The 23,896-nt window shown below is 45.2% G+C and overlaps 1 protein-coding gene across 1 annotated transcript in view; it reads right to left on the bottom strand.

Annotated features, from left to right (window-relative positions):
* LOC124613476 (homeobox protein OTX2-B-like) overlaps nt 1-23,896 on the bottom strand; it is a 325,801-nt gene that overhangs the window by 13,240 nt on the left and 288,665 nt on the right. Inside the window, exon 5 of the mRNA XM_047142182.1 lies at nt 8,226-8,873. Within this exon, the coding sequence (XP_046998138.1) occupies nt 8,226-8,873 (648 nt within the window). The remainder of the gene's footprint in view (nt 1-8,225; nt 8,874-23,896) is intronic.

Here is a 23,896-nt window from a genome sequence, read left to right as displayed (position 1 = left end):
AAAATAGGTGGACTGATGAGGTAAGGAGTGAGGAGGTTCTCCACAGAATCGGCGAGGAAAGGAGTCTGGCAAGAAGGAGGGACAGGAAGACAGGACATCTGTTAAGACATCAGGGAATAACTTCCATTGTACTAGCGGGAGCTATAGAGGGTAAAAATTGTAGAGGAAGGCAGAGATTGGAAATCATACAGCAAATAATTGAGGACATGTATTGCAATTGCTGCTCTGAAATGAAAAGGTTGGCACAGGAGAAGAATTCGTCGCAGACCGCATCAAACTACTCAGAAGACTTATGATTGAAAAAAAGATCTGCCTGGGTCACCACAGACGACCCAATTCCCTCGAGAACGGCAGCATGCAGATCTGTTGCGTTATATTCAGGGCATCTATGAACCATAATTTGTAGGTATTGGTCATTAGGTGGTGATGTTACTGCGGGCAGTCACTAAGAGGCAGGTTTTAAATGTTATTCGTCTCACGATAGTGGCTGAATTTTCAAATTAAGTCGGGGAAGTGAACTTCAATTCGGTGAGCAACTACTCGTTCTGACATCTGCTTCCGTAAATTGATAATGTGCACACTATATAAGTTTGATATGACCATTTGAAGCAGTTGGCAGATTGAAAAGAGTGCATAAGCCTCATTCTCATTCACAATGGGAAAGACAGCACACTATACTGAGAATATAGCTTTACTATTACCTCCATTGTACCGTTGGCTGTATGTAGCCATTTCCTGTGGTTAAAAGAGCAATGCGTAAGAGATTTCCGATGTACGATGGCGGTTTTTTTCCGAGGTTCAATCGGTTGCGAAATGGAAACCATAGTGAAAACCAAATTGTTTTATTTGCATCATTCAGCTAATGTGCCGACTACTTCTCTACATAGTCGCCGCTCCGATTTAGAAATTTGTCGTTGCGTTGTGTCAGCTTCCCAATACCCGAGGCATAGAAGGCAGCCGTCTGTGCTTTCCGGCAATTCTCTGCGGCGGTCTGCAGCTAGTTGTCTGTGCCAAAATGCTGTCCTCATAGCCAGAGGTGCATGTGATCAAATAGATGAAAACCAGAGGGAGCTAGGTCCAGGCGTTATGGTGAGTGACAAAACACTTCCCACAGAAAACACGGGAGGGTCGTCTTTGTTGCGGCTGCAGTGTGCTGCCGTGCATTGTCACGAAGAAGAAGAATGAATGGCTGATGATAACATTCCTCTTCGCTTGATCTGAATTGCCCTTCGTAGACGATTTTCTCAAATTGCCTGATCCGCTCGTTTAACAAGATCGTTGGTTGGCACTCGCTTCCTTCCCTGAATGCCTGCATCATGAACGTCTGTACGTCCTGCTTCAAAGTTACTGCACAGTTATGTTATGTGGGCTTCATGGAATCGGACGGAACTGCATGAAGAATAGAATAACAACATACACTTCACACTTGGCGGGAGACTACTGTTCTAGGCATCTTTACGTGATCACTGTACGCTCGGAACTGAAAAGTGCGACATGAGACACTGCGTAACACATCTGCGCAAAACTTCATCAGAATTTCACTGCGGTTTAAATTTCACAACCAATCGGATCTTGACGAAAAAGAGAGAAAGAAAGAAAGAAAGACAGAACAGCCTTCGTATAGAGCCTATAAGGTATAGTCACGAACAGCTGTGGGTGAAACGTGTGTTAATAATGAAGAAGACACTAACTAGAAGAAGAGACAGGCTGATAGACCATCTGTTAAGACGCAGGGGAATAAATTTCATGGTACACTAAGGGAAATGTAGAGGGTAGAAACTGTAGTGGTAGTATATACAGAGTAGTTCCAAGTGAACATAGCGATTGTGAACGGTTATAACTTTCTAATGCATAGTGATACATCGATAAAAAATACAGAGAATGTAAAAGAAAGTTCAAGATTTTGAACCTTGCGCTAGTGTGGTGAATCGATACCGAAAGACTGCGTAAAATGTAAAAATTATGCTTCGACAATGCTAGAAGCTACAGAGGTTGACTCGGTGCCTCACTGCAGACTCCTAACTAAGGTACGAGCATATGGGATTGGTTCCCAAATATATGAGTGGCTCGAAGACTTCTTAAGTAACAGAACCCACTACGTTGTCCTCGATGGTCAGTGTTCATCGGAGGTGAGCGTATCATCTGGAGTGCCCCAGGGAAGCGTGGTAGGTCCGTTGTTGTTGTCTATCTACATAAATAATCTTTTGGATAGGGTGGATAGCAATGTGCGGCTGTTTGCTGATGATGCTGTGGTGTACGGGAAGGTGTCATCGTTGAGTGACTGTAGGAGGATACAAGATGACTTGGACAGGATTTGTGATTGGTGTAAAGAATGGCAGCTAATTCTAAATATAGATAAATATAAATTAATGCAGATGAATAGGAAAAAGAATCCCGTAATGTTTGAATACTCCATTAGTGGTGTAGCGCTTGACACAGTCACGTCGATTAAATATTTGGGCGTAACATTGCAGAGCGATACGAAGTGGGACAAGCATGTAATGGCAGTTGTGGGGAAGGTAGAATTTTGGGAAGATGTGGTTCATCTGTAAAGGAGACCGCTTATAAAACACTAATACGACCTATTCTTGAGTACTGCTCTAGCGTTTGGGATCCCTATCAGGTCGGATTGAGAGAGGACACAGAAGCAATTCAGAGGCAGGCTGCTAGATTTTGTTACTGGTAGGTTTGATCATCACGCGAGTGTTACGGAAATGCTTCAGGAACTCGGGTGGGAGTCTCTAGAGGAAAGGAGGCATTCTTTTCGTGAATCGCTACTGAGGACATTTAGAGAACCAGCATTTGAGGCTGACTGCAGTACAATTTTACTGCCGCCAACTTACATTTCGCGGAAAGACTACAAAGATAACATAAGAGAGATTAGGGCTCGTACAGAGGCATATAGGCAGTCATTTTTCGCTCGTTCTGTTTGGGAGTGGAACAGGGACAGAAGATGCTAGTTGTGGTACGAGGTACCCTCCGCCACGCACCGTATGGTGGATTGGGGAGTATGTATGGGGATGTAGATGTAAGAATAAACATTTACTGCACGTCTAATTTTGAACGATGAGACAACCTTCCACGTAAGTGGCAAGGTTGATCGGTAGAAGACTTGAATATGGGATGCAGGAAAGCCTTCGTGCGTAATTTCACATTGGTTTGACCTACCGAAAGTTAATGTGGTCTGGTGTTGTCAGTACAATAATTACGCCGCCCATTTCTCTTCATTGAGCTAAGTGTTTCAACAAACACATACCTAGACACGCTTGAGCAATGGCTGATGCCACTGACGGATGTGGATTCCACGGATTACGTCTGCCAGCAAGGAGCACCCCACACTGGGTTATGGGGGTTCACAAAATTTTCAACCAACGTCTTCCAGGTCGTTGGATCGGTCGATTTGGACACGACGACGTTGTTTTCTGGTCTCGGACACCTAGATTTACCGACCTGACATCCATGGATTTCGTACATTATGTATGTGCTCCCTTTGCCAGAAACAGTTCCAGAATTCAAAATGCGCATTGCTAATGCTCTCGCGTCTGTGACTCAACATATGCTTCAGAAGTGTGACGCGAAATGACTTAGCGCGTTGATGTCTGTGTGACTAAGGGGAGTCAGGTGGAATGCCTATGAAGTACGTAATTTTTTTTCAACTTTCTACAACTGCATCTATATCCGTAGGTCACTTTACCGTGTAAGGCTGAGGGTGTTTTTGGTAAGTGTCCCAGGTTGATGAACAATATTCATGAATCGGTCGAACGAGTATTTTGTAAGTGGATGAATTACATTTCCTTAAGATTCTCTCAGTGGCTCTCAATCTGGCACACGCTTTTCCTGTAATTTCTTTTATATGGTCATTCCACTTCAGGTGTTTCTGGGTGGTTACTCCAAGATATTTTACGGTAGTTATTGTTTGCAGTGATTTGCCAACAAAAGCGTAATCGTACAGTAATTGATTTATTCGCCTATTTACCAACAATACGCAAAATTTACTAATGTTCAATCTCTGCAACAATGGCTGCAATTGGTCATTTGTATATGTTTTAAATAGAACTTCTTGTCACACTTTCTTGCTGTACTCCTGAAGCTACCTTTACATGCGTCAATTTTGTTCCGTTGAGAGCCAATCGTCGAGTTCTGTCTGGAAGGAAATGTTGAAGCAAGTCGAAAATCTTATCTGATACTTAGTAAGCTCGTATTTTTTTCACTAAAGGACAGTGAGAAATAGTATCAGGTGCCTTCCTGAAGTTAAGGAACACGTCATCAACCTGAGCGCCGATGTCTACGGGCGCTATGGATCTCATGGCGGAACAGAGCGAGCAGAGTTTCGTAGGATCTATACTAGCGGAATCCATGTTGATTTTTATAGAGGAGATGATCATTCTCCAAATACTTCATAATATGTGAGCATACGCTGTCTCGTCCGGTCCGGTCCATATGACTTCTCACTATTAGGTCAGTTTTCTGTTCCACGATCACTTATCTCAATACCTGCAATTTTTAAGTTTATTTTTAAAATTGTGATCCACATCTTTACATTCTCCGTAATTATTAAATTATTATAAATGTATCGGTAATATTAAATTGTTACATTCTCTCGTAATGGCTATATTCATTTTGAACTGCTCTGTAGAACAAATAATTCGGGATGTTGGGTATAAATGCTACTCTGAAATGGAGAAGTTGGCACTGGAGAGGAAATGCAAACAGGATAAAAGCAACAAAATCAGAACACATACTGGAAAATAAAGGAATAATGAACAACCTGCCATAATGAAAAGTGGGGTTTATAAGATCATCCGTCATGAGTGTCAATCCTGCTATACAAGACAGACTGTGCGGTCACCCTGTACAAATACAAGGTGATTCAAAAAGAATACCACAACTTTAGGAAATTAAAACTCTGCAACGACAAAAGGCAGAGCTAAGCACTATCTGTCGGCGAATTAAGGGAGCTATAAAGTTTCATTTAGTTGTACATTTGTTCGCTTGAGGCGCTGTTGACTAGGCGTCAGCGTCAGTTGATGCTAAGATGGCGACCGCTCAACAGAAAGCTTTTTGTGTTATTGAGTACGGTAGAAGTGAATCGACGACAGTTGTTCAGCGTGCATTTCGAACGAAGTATGGTGTTAAACCTCCTGATAGGTGGTGTATTAAACGTTGGTATAAACAGTTTACAGAGAATGGGTGTTTGTGCAAAGGGAAAAGTTCTGGACTGCCGAGAACGAGTGATGAAAATGTAGCACGCATCCAGCAAGCATTTGTTCACAGCCCAGGAAAATCGACTCGCAGAGATAGCAGAGAGCTGCAAATTCCACAATCAACGGTACGGAGAGTCCTACGAAAAAGGTTAGTTATGAAACGTTATCGTCTGAAATTGGTTCAAGCACTGTCTGCAGCTGATAAGATTAAAAGAATCGATTTCTGTGATTTTATCCTTGCTCAAATGGAAACAGATGAATCTTTCGTTTCAAAGATTGTGTTTAGTGATGAAGCAACTTTCCACACTAACGGGAAAGTCAACCGTCACAATGTCTGCATATGGGGCACTGAGAATCCGCGGGAAACAACTCAGTATGAACGTGACTCGCCTAAGGTGAACGTTTTCTGTGCCATTTCAGCCAATAAAGTTTTTGGTCCCTTTTTATTCGAAGGTGCTACTGTAACTGGACTACAGTATCTGGAGATGTTAGAGAATTGGCTGTTCCCTCAGCTCGAACAAGAAGCACAACAATTCATATTTCAGCAGGATGGAGCGCCACCACATTGGCACTTATCTGTCCGTAACTACCTGAACGTCAACTACCCGAGGCGATGGATCGGCCGCCAGGCAGCCCGTGACAGAGCACTTCATCACTGGCCTCCAAGAAGCCCTGATCTTACCCCCTGCGATTTTATCTTATGGGGGTATGTTAAGGATATGGTGTTTCGGCCACCTCTCCCAGCCACCATTGATGATCTGAAACGAGAAATAACAGCAGCTATCCAAACTGTTACGCCTGATATGCTACAGAGAGTGTGGAACGAGTTGGAGTATCGGGTTGATATTGCTCGAGTGTCTGGAGGGGGCCATATTGAACATCTCTGAACTTGTTTTTGAGTGAAAAAAAAACCTTTTTAAATACTCTTTGTAATGATGTATAACAGAAGGTTATATTATGTTTCTTTCATTAAATACACATTTTTAAAGTTGTGGTATTCTTTTTGAATCACCCTGTATATAATGTATGTAGGTGCTCTACATTTAAAAGGCAAGCGTGCAAAGCTGATTCAATAAGAAATTTAAAAAACTGATATCCTTACTCTCACAACGACTACTGAGCAAACAGCCTCAGTTCAATTATTCACTCAACTTCTACATATGAGTGCAGCTTCCACATAGGAGTAGAACCTTGGTACCTTCATGGGTACTCACATAAATACCCATTCCTGTGCACACAGCTCTAGTCCAATGTATGTTTAGTTACAGTTAGAGCAAATATTATTTTAATGAATGTCATAAGGTTGTACAACACAAATGTAACTGTGCCAAAATAGTCAAGAAAGCTAACTTTATATTTTAAGTTGAGAAGCGACAGATTAAGAAGTAAGACCTGATGTCATCAGGTAACAGAGGTAAATGATGTGATGTATTTCTAAAACTTTTATTTAAAATTTTATAATTTTTTTTAATTGTCTGGATCGCAATGATACATTACTTTACAGTTTGTAGCATTTATAGATTTGGAGATACCTTTTGATAATATCGACTCGAATAAACTCTTTGAAATTCTGAAGATAGCAGGGGCAAAGCACATTGAGCGAAAGGTTATATTCAACTTGTACAGAAACCGGATGGCAGTCACAAGAATCGATGGACATAAAAAGGCAGCAGTGGTTGAGAAGAGTGTCAGACAGGGTTGTAGCATATCCCTGATGTTATTCAATCTGTACACTGCACAAGCTGCAAAGGAAATTTAAAAAATTGGAGAAAAGATTTAAAGTTCAGGGCGAAAAAAATAAAAACTCTTACGTTTGCGGAGAACACTGCAGTTCTGTCACAGACAGCAAAGGACTTGGAAGAACTATTGAACGTACTGGACAGTGTTGAAAGAATGGTATAAGATGAATATCAAGAAAAGCAAAACAAAGATAATGGAATGTAGTCGATGCTTAGGGAATTAGAATAGGAAGCGAGAAACGAAAAGTAGTACATCAGTTTTGTTAGTTGGGCAGCAAAGTAACTGATGGCGGCCCAAGTGTAGAGGATATAAAATGTAGACTGACAATGGCAAGAAAAGAAATCTGGCAATATCCAATATAGATTTAACTGTTAGGAAGCCTTTACTGAAGGTATATGTCTGGACTGCAGCCCTGTACTGCTGTTTAAACGTGACTGTATACAATTAAGAGAAAAAGAAAACAAGAGCTTTTAAAATGTGGTGCTGCAGAAGAATGCTGAAGTTTAGATGGGTAGATCATGTAAACAACGAGGGGGCAGTGAGTACAATTAGCCGGCTGCGTTGGCCGTGCGGTTCTAGGCGCTTCAGTCCGGAACCGCGAATCCTGCCTCGGGCATGGATGTGTGTGGTGTCCTTAGGTTAGTTAGGTTTAAGTAGTTCTAAGTTCTAGGGGACTGATGACCTAAGATGTTAAGTCCCATAGTGCTCAGAGCCATTTGAACCAGTACAACTATCGAGGAAAGAAATTTGTGGCATAACTTGACTAGAAGAAAGGATCGGTTGATAGGACGCGTTCTGAGACATCGAGGAGTTACCAATTTAGTATTGGACGGAAGTGTGTGTGTGTGTGATTGGGGGGGGGGGGGGGGGAAGCGAAGAGATGAATACAGTAAGCAGATTCGAAAGCACGTGGGTTGCGATACTTATTGGGGGATGAAGAGGATTGCACAGGATAAGCTAGCACAGAAAGCTGCATCAAACCAATCATGCCAACTGAAGTCCACAATAACCACTACAGTCTTACAGTCTTACTGCAACCATAACCATAAAAAAAATTTGTATTTTTTTATATAACTTTTATGGAATTGCCAAGTGTTTATCTTTGATTGATTGCCATCTTTCGAATTAGGTGTGTACAGGAAAATGGGCGTACAATGTGAAACCTAGGACATGCGAAGATAATAAAGTTTTGTGAAACAAGGCAAAAAAATCATTTCATTTAGTTAGTAGAAAAGGAAGATAAATCAAAGTGAATGTAAGTCGACGTAGAAAGGTGTGTACCGGCACGTTTAGCTGCGAGTGAGACATCGCTACCGGGCTGAGGTAGTCCATGTTGGTGTAGTACGCGCCATAGTTTTGGTGCGGGTAGCAGTTAGCGGCCTGGGCGGCGGCAGAACCCGCGCCGGTGCCCGCGGTGGTGGCGCCAGGGGCGGCGTAAGGTTGCTGCGGAGGCGGCGGGGGTGGCGCCGGGACGGCCGGGCGGTGGTGGTGCGGCTGGTCCAGGCAGGAGTCGATAGCGGCGGGACTCCAGATGGCGGCCGGGTTGTAGCCGCCCCCCGGGGGCGACGCGGACAGCTGCAGCGGCTTGATGTAGGCGCCGGCGCCGGGCGAGTCGCGCGCCGCCGCCACGCTGGGCGAGCTGGTGGCCGAGCCGTCGCTCGTCGTCTGCGGCGACACCACCACCGCCCCCGGCGGCTGCGGGGCCTGCTGCACCGCGCCCGGCCCCGCCGCCGACCCGGGCGACGGCGACTTGTTGCTGGCGCCGCCCCCGCACGCCGCCTTGCCGGCCTTGGCCGCGCCGCCCCCGCCCGAGCGGCCGCCGCCCGTACCGCCGCCTCCGCCGCCCTTATCACCGCCGTTCTGTTGCTGCTGCTGGTGCTGCTGCTTCTGCTGCTGTCGGCATTTGGCGCGCCGGTTTTTGAACCACACCTGTCGACAAGGTTGTTCGTCTTTCACACGGGTAGCGACTTTGCTAGAACTCTGCAACATCCATCAAATCACAGACCAACATACTAACACACTGGACGAAGAGATTATTCACTCCTACGAGATGTCTTGGTGATACCGTGCAAAGATCGCGCTAAATGACGTGATCCTGCCCAGAAACGCATTCTGGTCCGGTGCGTTGCACCAGTCCACTCCATTATTCCGAAACTGCCTGTCGACTGCCGACCTGCATACTTTGAACGTTGCGGTTGCTGTCTCTTTATTATACAGGGTGTTGCAAAAAGGTACGGCCAAACTTTCAGTAAACATTTCTCACACACAAATAAAGAAAAGATGTTATGTGGACATGTGTCCGGAAACGCTTGCTTTCCATGTTAGAGCTAATTTTAGTTTCGTCAGTATGTACTGTACTTCCTCGATTCACCGCCAGTTGGCCCAATTGAAGGAAGGTAATGTTGACTTCGGTGCTTGTGTTGACATGCGACTCATTGCTCTACAGTACTAGCATCAAGCACATCAGTACGTAGCATCAACAGGTTAGTGTTCATCACGAACGTGGTTTTGCAGTCAGTGCAACGTTTACAAATGCGGAGTTGGCAGATGCCCATTTGATGTATGGATTAGCACGGGGCAATAGCCGTGGCGCGGTACGTTTGTATCGAGACAGATTTCCAGAACGAAGGTGTCCCGACAGGGAGACGTTCGAGGCAATTGATCGGCGTCTTAGGGAGCACGGAAAATTCCAGCCTATGACTCGCGACTGGGGAAGACCTAGAACGACGAGGACAGCTGCAATGGACGAGTCAATTCTTTGTGCAGTTGACGATGACCCTAATGTCAGCGTCAGAGAAGTTGCTGCTGTACAAGGTAACGTTGACCACGTCACTGTATGGAGAGTGGTACGGGAGAACCATTTGTTTCCGTACCATGTACAGCGTGTGCAGGCACTATCAGCAGCTGATTGGCCTCCACGGGTACACTTCTGCGAATGGTTCATCCAACAATGTGTAAATCCTCGTTTCAGTGCAAATGTTCTCTTTACGGATGAGGCTTCATTCCAACGTGATCAAATTGTAAATTTTACAATCAACATGTGTGGGCTGACGAGAATCCGCACGCAATTGTGCAATCACGTCATCAACACAGATTTTCTGTGAACTTTTGGGCAGGCATTGTTGGTGATGTCTTGATTGGGCTCCATGTTATTCCACCTACGCTCAATGGAGCACGTTATCATGATTTCATACGGGATACTCTACCTGTGCTGCTAGAACATGTGCCTTTACAAGTACGACACAAGATGTGGTTCATGCACGATGGAGCTCCTGCACATTTCAGTCGAAGTGTTCGTACGCTTCTCAACAACAGATTCGGTGACCGATGGATTGGTAGAGGCGGACCAATTCCATGGCCTCCACGCTCTCCTGACCTCAACCCTCTTGACTTTCATTTATGGGGGCATTTGAAAGCTCTTGTCTAGCAACCCCGGTAGCAAATGTGGAGACTCTTCGTGCTCGTATTGTGGACGGCTGTGATACAATACGCCATTCCCAGGGCTGCATCAGCGCATCAGGGATTCCATGCGACGGAGGGTGGATGCACGTATCCTCGCTAACGGAGGACATTTTGAACATTTCCTGTAACAAAGTTTTCGAAGTCACGCTGGTACGTTCTGTTGCTGTGTGTTTCCATTCCATGATTAATGTGATTTGAAGAGAAGTAATAAAATGAGCTCTAACATGGAAAGTAAGCGTTTCCGGACACATGTCCACATAACATATTTTCCTTCTTTGTGTGTGAGGAATGTTTCCTGAAAGTTTGGCCGTACCTTTTTGTAACACCCTGTAAAGCATGACGTCACAGTCTTAGTGCACCTCAGTTTCGGGAAAGTTCTTCATAATCAGGCCCATGTGATTATATGCGATCCCATTAACTTTACACTGAGATGACGAAAGTCATGGGACAGCGAAAGGCATGTATGGAAGTGTCGCCTACGCAAGGTATAAAAAGGCAGTGCAATGACGCAGCTGTCATTTGTACTCGTGTGGTCCAAGTGAAGAGGCGACCGACGTGATCCACAGACTTTGAACGTGCGTTAATAGTTTGTGATAGACGCATGAGACTTTTCATTTCGAAAATCGTTAGGTAATTCAGTATTCCGAGATCCACAGAGTCAAAAGTGTGCCAAGAATACAAAATTTCAGGTATTACCTCTTACCACTTCGAAGAGTAGCTGAACGGAACGGACAGGGTCTTAAAAGGAGGATACAATATGAACATCAACAAAAGCAAAACGAGAATAATGGAATGTAGTCGAATTAAATCGGGTGATGCAAGAATTAGATTAGGAAATGAGACGCCTAAAGTAGTAAATGAGTTTGCTATTTGGGGTGTAAGGTGTCAGGCAAATCCAACACCTTCCATGAAAACCCTGACATGATAAGCAAATCCAGTAGTATGTCACATAGCTCCGAATAAATCGTGACATTAAATTAACCAAAGTAAGACGAGTAACGAGTGAGCAAATGGAATACCACAGACTAACACAAGAATGCCTAAATGCATGTCATACCTTCCCACCGTGAGACAGACGCAGTTCCGAGGGGAGAAACGAGAACAGAAGCCGAGAGCAGAATCGTGTTAAGCTAGAAGTCCCTACGATAAGGGACGGACACCCACGTCTCCAGCTAACCGACAGGACCACCCCCCAGCCCATGTTAAAAGCTAGAGCCCTCCAGAAGAACAGTATAGATCTTACGATAACACTAAAAGGGCCACACCAGCCGAAAGTTTAGCGTGAGACTTTTTCGCGTCTCTGTTACGTTGCAAACGTTAAAAACATTGCCCCACCACGAAAAGTAACCGACAGGACCACCCGCCAGCCCATGTTAAAAGATAGAGCCCTTCAGAAGAACAGTATAGATCTTACGATAACACTAAAGGGGCCACACCAGCTGCAAGTTTTAGCGTGAGACTTTTTCGCGTCTCTGTTACGTTGCAAACTTTAAAAACATTGCCCCACCACGAAAAGTATAACGTTTCTCATTGGATAGACAGAATTTTTGTAAGCAGAGCTTAAGGTTAACACTGAGACCCTGATTGGTCAGATGAAAACACAGCCAGATAGTTTTTTTTTTAAACCAACTTCGGTAAATTGTAGTAAGAAGAAGTTAGAAGGGAGTTGCTTCGGAGACGGCGAGCTGGATGGAGCTGCGCCGGCCGTCGCCCCCTGACGAACACCGACAAGGTAATGAACGCACGCGATACCGCATTTTTGAGCGCATAAGGCTTCACTCAGAACTGCAGAATACTCATCTGTTACATCCCCTATTTACGTAATACTAGTGTCGATCGTCAATTGAAGCTCATGGTATTCACATTTGCTACGTAAGTTAAAATCTGAAACGCGATGATTTTTCTGTTATATAATTATTGAGAAGCCACATCAGCCACTGTAATTTACGACAAGTTAGATAAGTAATTAAAGATAATTGAGGGTCACTGTAGACCATTTTGATAGCTTTCTCTTTTGTGAAACTTAATTTAAACCTAGATTACAGATGTGATATGGCATAGGTCATCCTTCGATCCATTGTAGAACTTGGAAACCCATTCAGGGAATATTCGTTCATATGTTTGTTGAACGCAGTTGGTTTTTATCATCCTGTATTAAAACAGTTCCTTTTACCAATAGTGCAATTTATAAGCAATGTTTAGTGAGTAGAATTTGGTTATATCATCGCTAGACTCACTGAACTATTCTGAACTCTACATGTCATGTGTGGTGTGGCGTCTCCTTACCAGCAACAGGTCCCAGGTTCAAAATAGTCAATTCCCTAAAAAACATGCTCAGAGCGTCGTTGCGCGAAAGTGGTAGGGAGACACGACATAGAACAACAGACACCACGCAGAATGTTAGAGGGGAGCAAAATAATTGATGATGGTCGAAGTAGAGAGGATATAAAATGTAGACTGGCAATGGCAAGGAAAGCGTTTCTGAAGAAGAGAAATTTGTTAACGTCGAGTATAGATTTAAGTGTCAGGAAGTCGTTCCTAAAAGAATTTGTATTGAGTGTAGCCATGTATGGAAGTGAAACGTGGACTATAAATAGTTTAGACAAGATGAGAATAGAAGCTTTCGAGATATGGTGCTACAGAAGAATGCTGAAGATTAGATGGGTAGATCACATAACTAATGAGGCGGTATTGAACAGAATTGGGGAGAAGGGAAATTTGTGGCACAACTTGACTAGAAGAATGGATCGGTTGTTAGGTCATATTCTGAGGCATCAAGGGATCACCAATTTAGCATTGGAGAGCAGCGTGGAGGGTAAAAATGGTAGAGGGAGGCCAAAAGATGAATACACTAAACAGGTACAGAAGGATGTAGGTTGCAGTAGGTACTGGGAGATGAAGAAGCTTGCACAGGATAGAGTAGCATGGAGAGCTGCATTAAACCAGTCTCTGGACTGAAGACCACAACAACAACAACCTCTTACCACAGACAATGCAGTGACTGACAGCCTTCACTTGACGATCGTGAGCAGTGGTGTTAGTGTAGAGTTGTCAGTACTAACAGACAAGCAACACTACATGAAATAACCGCAGAAATCAACGCTTGACACACGACGAACGTAGATATTAGAACAGCGCGGCGAAATTTTTCGTTAATGGTCTATGACAGAAGACAACCGACGTCTGTGCCTTTGCTAACAGCACGACATCGCCGGCAGCGCCTCTCCTGGGCTCATGGTCGCATAAGTTAGACCATACACGACTGGAAAACCGTGAGCTGGTGGGATGTGTCCGGATTTCAGTTAGTAAGAGTTTATGGTAAGGTTCGAGACCCCACGAAGCCATGGACACAAGATGTCACCAAGGCATTGTGCAAGCTGGTGGTGTCACCGCCATCGTGTGGGCTGTGTTTACATGGAATGGGCTGGATCCTGGTTCTATTAGGATACTTGGAGACCATTTGCAACCATTCATGGATTTCATGTTCCCTAACAACGATGGAATTTTTACGGATGACAATTTACCATGTCACTGGGGCACCACTGCTCGCAATTCGTTTGAAGTCCATTCTGAACAATTTGAGGACATGAATCCCATCGAACATTTATGGGTTATAATCGAGAGCCCAGTTCTTGCGCAAAATCCTGCGCTGGCAACGTCTTCGCAATTATGGACAGCTATAGAAGCAACGTAACTCAAATATTTCTGAAAAGGACTTCCAACGACTTGTTGAGTCCACGCCACGTCGAGTTGCAGCACTACACAGAGCAAAAGGAGGTCCGACACGTTATTAGGTGGCGTTCAGTGGCTTTTGCCACCTCAGTGTATTATGGGGCTCAAGGAGCCGCCCGTAATACCACACTTCGATCTTGCCATAGTTTAGAAGCGTAGGCCTATGTATATAAGTAGCTATATCCTTGACTTGTTTTGTATTTGGAACAACAAAATCTTGCTGCAGTTTTTTCTTATTCGCTGCCGATATGCAGAACTTTTCCTGGCGTCACAATGTACTACCATAAGGTGATGTTCAGGGGGCTGCTATTGGTGGGAACTACTATTTCTATGGTACATACAGATCCCAGTAACTAAATAAGAGTCCGTAACGACCAAATATCATCAGGACTCTTGATATGCCTTCTTTAGTTCTATATTACGTGATGAAATGCACGTAAGGTTTTGAGATGAAAACTCACTTAATTTATGTCACAGCGCATTCTGACGTCCAAGGGGACCTTCTTTGATGCTACACATTGATTATGCCAAAAGCCGAGAAGCGTATACATGTAAGTAGCTATAACTTTGATGTACACTATGTGATCAACAGTATCTGGACACCTGGCTGAAAATGACTTACAAGTTCGTGGCGCCCTCCATCGGCAATGCTGGAATTCAATATGGTGTTGGCCTACCCTTAGCCTTGATGACAGCTTCCACTCTCGCAGCATACGTTCAATTAGGTGCTGAAAGGTTTCTTAGGGAATGGCAGCCCATTCTTCACGGAGTGCTGCACTGAGGAGAGGTATCGTTGTTGGTCTGTGAGGCTTGGCACGAAGTCGGCGTTCCAAAACATCCCAAAGGTGTTGTATAGGATTCAGGTCAGGACCCAGTGCATACCAGTCCATTACAGAGATGTTATTATTGTGCAACCACTACGCCACAGGCCGTGCATTATGAACAGATGCTCGATCGTGTTGAAAGATGCAATCACCATACCCGCATTGTTCTTCAACAGTGGGAAGCAAGAAGGTGCTTAAAACATCAATGTAGGGCTGTGTTGTGATAGTGCCACGCAAAACAATAAGGGATACAAGCCCCCTTGTAAGGGGTCCGTAGGCCCTTACTATAAGTTTTGCGACAGCACAGGTCGACAGGACAAACAATCGATAGTGTGCGTCGGGTGGCGAGAGCGAGAGCGAGTGTTGAGACAGTAGAGTGGGACCCAGGCTGCGGGCCGGGCCGTGGGGCGGCCGATGGCCGTAATGCAAGGCCGTACCGACAAAGGGGGTGGCCATCGCCGCGGTTTAACCCCTTTTGTGTTAGAAATATACGGGAAAGTGAACAAGTACAATTACTAGAGTGATTCAGTGATATTTCAGTGCCGATATTTGTATTTTCGCGTCTACCGCGCCGGCATTATTTGGATTGCAGTGTTGGATTGCAGTGTTGGATACAGTGATTAAAATTTGCGTGTGACGATAATGACTAACAAAGAGGCCTGTGCTGAGATTAGCCGTTATTAATTTTGTACGACGAAGGCAGTGGCTGTCTCCTTACTTTGTGTTTTTGGTGATAAATATAGGTTGTTGATTAATGAAGCTGTGTTGTTGTTCTTCTTGGCACCAGACATATCATTATTACAGCATTTGAGAAGGACAAAATGGAATGTAACAACTCCGTAGCAGTCCAATCCGATTGCCAGCCCCATTAGGTACACGGTCACATTAATTATTATCTACACTCCTGGAAATGGAAAAAAGAACACATTGACACCGGTGTGTCAGACCCACCATACTTGCTCCGGACACTGCGAGAGGGCTGTACAAGCAATGATCACACGCACGGCACAGCGGACACACCAGGAACCGCGGTGTTGGCCGTCGAATGGCGCTAGCTGCGCAGCATTTGTGCACCGCCGCCGTCAGTGTCAGCCAGTTTGCCGTGGCATACGGAGCTCCATCGCAGTCTTTAACACTGGTAGCATGCCGCGACAGCGTGGACGTGAACCGTATGTGCAGTTGACGGACATTGAGCGAGGGCGTATAGTGGGCATGCGGGAGGCCGGGTGGACGTACCGCTGAATTGCTCAACACGTGGGGCGTGAGGTCTCCACAGTACATCGATGTTGTCGCCAGTGGTCGGCGGAAGGTGCACGTGCCCGTCGACCTGGGACCGGACCGCAGCGACGCACGGATGCACGCCAAGACCGTAGGATCCTACGCAGTGCCGTAGGGGACCGCACCGCCACTTCCCAGCAAATTAGGGACACTGTTGCTCCTGGGGTATCGGCGAGGACCATTCGCAACCGTCTCCAGGAAGCTGGGCTACGGTCCCGCACACCGTTAGGCCGTCTTCCGCTCACGCCCTAACATCGTGCAGCCCGCCTCCAGTGGTGTCGCGACAGGCGTGAATGGAGGGACGAATGGAGACGTGTCGTCTTCAGCGATGAGAGTCCCTTCTGCCTTGGTGCCAATGATGGTCGTATGCGTGTTTGGCGCCGTGCAGGTGAGCGCCACAATCAGGACTGCATACGACCGAGGCACACAGGGCCAACACCCGGCATCATGGTGTGGGGAGCGATCTCCTACACTGGCCGTACACCACTGGTGATCGTCGAGGGGACACTGAATAGTGCACGGTACATCCAAACCGTCATCGAACCCATCGTTCTACCATTCCTAGACCGGCAAGGGAACTTGCTGTTCCAACAGGACAATGCACGTCCGCATGTATCCCGTGCCACCCAACGTGCTCTAGAAGGTGTAAGTCAACTACCCTGGCCAGCAAGATCTCCGGATCTGTCCCCCATTGAGCATGTTTGGGACTGGATGAAGCGTCGTCTCACGCGGTCTGCACGTCCAGCACGAACGCTGGTCCAACTGAGGCACCAGGTGGAAATGGCACGGCAAGCCGTTCCACAGGACTACATCCAGCATCTCTACGATCGTCTCCATGGGAGAATAGCAGCCTGCATTGCTGCGAAAGGTGGATATACACTGTACTAGTGCCGAAATTGTGCATGCTCTGTTGCCTGTGTCTATGTGCCTGTGGTTCTGTCAGTGTGATCACGTGATGTATCTGACCCCAGGAATGTGTCAATAAAGTTTCCCCTTCCTGGGACAATGAATTCACGGTGTTCTTATTTCAATTTCCAGGAGTGTATTTGGGCTGCTATCAGATCCCGATCGAGCGGGATAAGTAAAGTAAAATAAACCGGAGTGTTACACCCTCCATGAAAAACACGACCACACTATAACATCATCATCTCCGAATTTTACTGTTGGCACTACACATGCTGGCACATGACGTTCACCGAGCATCTGTGAGTTCCGCGGAGCACCCCATTCTGCTCTCTCACGATGTCTAATGACCGCTGAGGTCGCTGATATGGAGGACTTGGCAGTTGGTGGCAGCACAATGCACCTACATGAAAAATGTATGTTTCTGGTGGTGTCCGGACACTTTTGATCATATAGTGTATATTATCTTCGGAACTATGTGACCTTGGTCAAGCTGTTATCTATCTACTGGTAGGAAAATTGCTACTCTGCGGAAAGTACTCCGATGCATCTTAGCCGGCCGTTGTGGCCGTGCGGTTCTAGGCGCTTCAGTCTCGAACCGCGTGACCGGTACGGTCGCAGGTTCGAATCCTGCCTCGGGCATGGATGTGTGTCATGTCCTTAGGTTAGTTAGGTTTAAGTAGTTCTAAGTTCTAGGGGAATGATGACTTTAGATGTTAAGTCCCATAGAGCTCAGAGCCATTTGAGCCATTTTTGATACATCTTAAGGGCATGTGCTAGTCTTGTTTACCTGTTTTAGGCTAACTTTACCAGGTATGACGTGTTAATGGTCTAAGAACTTTTAGTGTTGTACTCGATAATGGCGTAAAAGACGAAATCTACATTGCGCAGAAGGAAAATACAGTAATATACAATCAAATGGCGGCTTATTCTTTTTTTTTTAAAAAAAAAGCGTCAAGAAACGTTTTCCCATGACTTGCATAGCCTAAATAGCTGACCACAGGCAATTTCCGGGTACAGTATTCTGTGTAACTGAGGTAAAGATAAATCTAGATTCTGACTGCAGATCAGTAAAGTAAGATCTCCAGTCTCGAACAGGACAAGGTTTGTGCGCAGTGTTCAGTTGACATCTTTGAACTTTGGGTACCCGAAACGCTGTACAATATTTTCCTCGACTATTGTAAAAACAAGGTAGCAGCCAGACAGGCAGGCTCCCAAGGACTAGTCAAAAGGATTACAAAGGCATGTCCCCAAGGCTCGATGTGCAGTCCCATCTCCAGGGATATCACTTTTGAAACTCTCCTATATCTACAGTGAGGTGCCAAAAGTCATTGGATACCTCCTAATGTGATGTGTTCAGTTGGACCAGAGGTCTTAGTCCATTCCATGTAAACACATCCCGCACTATAATAGATCCTACACCAGCTTGCACTTGTGTCCAAGGCTTCGTGGGGTCTGCGCCATCAGCTCTTACAAAATGAAGTCGTGACTCGTCTGATAAGGCCACGGTTTTCTAGTCGTCTAGGATGCAACCTACATGGTCACAAGGCCAGGAGAGGCGCTGCAGGGGATGTCGTCTGCTGCCATAGGCTCTTAATGCCAGATTTCACCGTACTGTCCTAATGGCTACGTTCGTCGCACGTTCCAGATTAATTTCTGCGGTTATTTCACGCAGTGTTGCTTGTCTGTTAGCACTGGCAGCTCTATGCAAATATCGCTGCTCTTGTTCGTTTCTTGTGAACGCCGTCGGCGACTGCGTTGTCCGTGGTGAGAGGTAATCTCTAAAATTTGGTATTCCCGGCACATCCTTGACACTGTGGATCTCTGAGTGTAGAATTCCCAAACGAATTCCGAAATGGAATGTCCCATGCATCTAGCTCCAACTACCAGTTGGCGTTCAAATTTTGTTAATTCCTGTCGTGCAGTTAGAATCACGCCGGAAACCTTTTCATACGAATCACCTGAGTAAAAGTGACAGCTTCACCAGTGCACTGCCCTTTTACTTCTTGTGTACGTGATACTACCGCCATCTGTATACGTGCATATCGCTGTCCCATGACTTTTGTCACCTCAGTGTAATAGAAGGGGACGAGCGCACGACGGAGTCGTCGACTACGCTGATGACCTGGTGGTAGTGGTATTAGCAGACACAAGATCGGCATTAGAGAGCAAAGCCAGTAGTATCGTGAATACAATACAAACAAATTTACTGACGCGGCACACACAGCAGCTTATATACCAATGAAAGGCACACTACAAAGACATCCAGCGACGAAAATAACCAACACAAATATCAAAAGAGAGACAGTTACACGATACTTGGGAGTACATGTTCAACCAACACATAAAACTAACTACAAAAATGGGCGAAAAAATATTACAAAAATTAGCCACACAGTGCAGACTAACCATCACGCACATCAGAGCACACCACTGGTCTCTCTGTAAGCAGTATGTTTCGTGACAAGTGAGTGAGCACGTGGACTTGTCCCTGCTATGAACAGGCTAACTGTCAGGCGCAGACAAGGGAGTGAGCTCCTGCGATTGTCAGGAGCGTTCCGCGCGAGCTCAGGAGAAGCACTGTGTTGGGTGCCTTTCTAACAAATATATCAAATTTGAGCTACAGCCTACTGCCTGTAGAAGGGAAGATCCGACGAGGCCGGGGGAAATTACAGGACAAAATATCGAGCAGAAATGCCAACTAAACATAGATATTAGAACAGTTACGTGAGAGATGCATCGACTAGTGACATCCGAGACGTGAATATCTCATGTAATAAACTACCAGTGGGATTTGCGGTTCAGGGACGTCTGGCTCAAGGACATATTCCGAGACCACCTCCATGAGTAGCGCCGGTGAGCGGATAACTATCTCCAACACGAATATTTCCTACCGTCGTTTTTCTTTTTAAAAATGCAAATTTTATAATTTTCCCCTTCTAAATTTCGTGTATAATAATTTCAAGAAGTAATCACAGCTGTATCTTAAACAAAGAAAGACAAAGGACCTCCACTCAGCCCCAAATACTGTACTGTTGCGTCGGGGGGTGGGGTTTATGGGTACCGGCTAAGTGGAGCACTACGGCCCGTATAAAATTTATTATCAGATGACGGGCCCTGGTTGTCTAAATGCAGCCTTGAAAAAAAGAAAAAATGTAACCTTGTTCAGTCCATCAATATACCTTGAAGGGTCATTTCAAGCTTAAACCATGTGAGCACATTCACTTTCGACTAGAAGTATTGCAGAGAAGGGAAATTGCTGGCCGAATTGGCATGCACAACGGCGACGTCATCCAAGTATTCAGCCTTTATCGTGAGACAAAAAACGTTGAAGATTTGTCCTGCAGCGTCGCTCGCGATCAGAACACCGTACAAATTACGGCTATTAGGTACCCTAAGAAGAACGCAACATAGCTGCACGCTGCTTTTTTTGGAAGCAACTTGGAGGAATATTCGATCCAAAGAGTACGCAACTACCTCCTCTCGACGAATTTGGCCTCTTAGGCATCCATTACGAACAACAGTACCAACATGTCCCCCCCCCTGACCCCCCCCCCCAATCCCCAGCACCAGGGGAGCAAGGGAACAAGTGTAACGGAACTAGGATCATAGACGTGGGCTTCTCTCCATCGACAAATGCAGGATATGTGTAAAGGAAGATGATTGCCATAGGGAAATGTGGAATGGCCAAGTGCACACGCATTTCTCAAGAATGCAGCCTCACGGTTTCAGCAATGAGGTGGATCAGGCAAGTTTGTGACCGCAACACCTACGAACATCGGACACCTCTCATGGCTGCATAGCATAATTTCAGAGCTGCGCCGTATCGAGGCAAAAATCCTTACACTTACTGACCAGCCCCACAGCTATCGTTTCATTTTACAATACGATAATGTCCGAGCACACCACTTCCCTTCGTGAACATCTTTCTCATTGACGCACGAATCAATGGATATGAATGGCCAGCGTATCTGCTGAAATTAACCCACCTGAGTATATCTGTGGTCAGTTGAAATCTACAGCGCGTTGCCGCAGGAACAGTCATCATCACTGGATGATCATAGCAGGGCCGCAATAGAAATGTGAGGTTGGTTTGAACAGCAACGTCCAAGCACGTAACGATGCACACGATAGGGCAACACACTATGGAATGTTACCCAACAGCAGGATTTTATTTAACGGATGTACAAAGCGTGAAATTTTGAATAGAATGGCTTTATTTTGGTTATTGTTTTGTTTTTCTTTTAAAATATTTACTTTCAATTTCAGCCGTCTTCTTAATCAATTTCTTGCTACTCTTGCGTCAAAACTCCCGTAAGTCGGCGGATGCGTGGCGAACAGACCAATTGCTCTGAGCCTCTGATGCACAGTTTGTCGAGATACTACAGCTCCTCGGACATTTGTGCGCTATACACACTCGTGTATTGCAAATTACGTTGGATTTTGTCGTGCAGTTCAGTACAGATACCAGTCGTATCGTGGAGCGGGTATTCTTGCTCGACTTCGTATCGGTCTATGAGGAATATTAACCTATGCCTCGGAAGGCCAAACGCCTAAAAATGAGCGCTGCTGAGTCTCCGATCATTCTTTGACCTGCTTGAAGATGTTCGACGATTCCATCCTGTCAGAAAACGATCCTTATGAAGTTTTCGTGGAATCACACTGCAATCTTACACAGTGGACGAAGGATTGCTCCGTTGAGAACGATATACTATGGATGCTATGTTGTCCCACATTCTTTAAAGGAGGGTTAAACCGCCATTGGATTAAGGCATACTGCGGCATTAAAGAAAACGGCCTAGAAGAGTGTTTTGGCTACGGAGGCATCCCAAGATGGAGAAATTAGCCGATGTGGAATCCCAGATACGCATTTACGATGATGACTGTAAACTTCAGCCATGGATATGTAGGGGAAAGAGTAGCAGATGTCTTCCAGAAGTAGGAGAAGATATTCACTTACCCTCTTCACATGCAATACGTCATAGGTCTGACAAACGCCGATGTCCAAGAGAATTCAGAACCACATCTGAGTTTCCATCACACCTACTGTGGATAAAAGGTGTCGCATGAGTTTTCCACCGTCCCTGCAGTATGGATGTGCTACGAAAGTGGATGCAAAACATGTCTTCTTTTGTGGCATAAACCTGCACGATTCCATGAATGTTTTGTTGCGAGATCTGCTAAAATTGATGTTTGACCAGGGAAAGAGCACCATTCCTCGAATTCTGTTCTCTCTGTGCACAAAGATCAGATGAAAGAGTTGATGCTAAATGTATATCCGTTGGGTGTGAATATTCACGAACGATAACTCCTGACGTTGGTCATCTTTGGTTGTGTGGTGGCGCTAGTTGATTTACGGTACGTATGCTGTTTTTCAGCATATTCCATATTATGGACCTTTTTCGGCGTTGCCCCGTCTACAAAAGCAATTAAATTTCCTTGCAAAGCGATCTCTCGCTACATTTGTGCTTAGGAAATGACAGGGTGTTCACCTGTCGAATTACGGGCGGTTGTCGCAGACGTCATCCGGCTGCATTCCCGTAAGTGTTCGAGTCTTCACTGCTCGTCTCTAAGGTGTATCTCCAATCAACCACGTGAACTGTGTGTCCTGATATGTACAACTGGGATAGTTCTTAATTCATGCGTTCATAGAAAACTTTGCAAGTGCTTTCTCTTTATCAGAAGCCTGGCCAGGATTTTCGTCAGCAACAGAGGATTTCGATTTTCTCTCGTATGTGAGGTAGCAATCCATTATCGCAGCCAACTTCGTGTTTTCAAGAAGGTGTCGAAGGACAAGGCATCACATTTCTTATATTCATTGTACTAGGAATAGTTTTTCACTAGAATAAGGGAACAAATGAGAAAAACGGTTATCGTTGCTGACTTTTCTCTTTATTTCTAATTTAATAAAGAACATCGAGTATTAAAATTTAATTTCCCCTCGAGGATGGTGGGAACATAAGTTGGACTGGTCACGGTCAGGGAAGGAAATCAAGGTATGCCCTTTCCAAAGGAGTGCCGACTGAAGTGATCTTGTGAAACCACTAAAAATCACAATTTGTATGGTCGGAATCTGTATGCCGCAATCTGACTACTACAGGCCCTGTTGTTTTGCTATTAAGTACGCCAATCAGAAATGCGCACTGCGATGTTCTACTTCCACTTAAGCCACCCAGTGATGGTATTTTCCTAAAGCAATGGGCAAGTGAAACGTCAGAGAACAGTCTGAAAATACTGTTGACCTATTTTATATGAGTAAGCATAATTTGTTGTATTTGCGTTATTGATGGGGGCGAGAAAGAGGATGTTGCGGGGGGGGGGGGGGGGGGGGGCTGTTGAAATTCAATGCTGGCACATAGCTTACTCTTCTCGCAGAGAACATTGTTTTTAGGTTTGGAGTGTAATTAACAGAGTGCGTCATAATTTTGTGATGGGGAACTTTACACCATTGCCTTTTCTATCATTAGGAGCGCGCGAGTTGGCGCAGTGCCCTAGTCTTGCATTCGAATGGAGCGGGATTTACCCAGATTCAGGTTTGCATAAATCAATGAAGGCGAATGCTAGGATGGCTCCTAGTAACGTAATCTTCATGGTTTGCTCCATTATATTTAAACTATCTGACCCTGTGTTCCGTCTTTAAAGAATGCGGCACCGACGGGACACTAAAGCGTGTGAGGCAAAGCTTTGTTACAGTCTTGCAAAATGGACCTGGCGCGTTACCTGCTAGCTACGCGCCTAACATGTGATTGACAT

This window comes from Schistocerca americana, chromosome 4 (genome assembly GCF_021461395.2).
Source record: "Schistocerca americana isolate TAMUIC-IGC-003095 chromosome 4, iqSchAmer2.1, whole genome shotgun sequence".
Taxonomy (NCBI): Eukaryota; Metazoa; Arthropoda; class Insecta; order Orthoptera; family Acrididae; genus Schistocerca; species Schistocerca americana.
The sequence above is the reverse complement of the archived record's forward strand: the minus strand, read 5'-3'. Positions and strand labels throughout refer to the sequence as shown.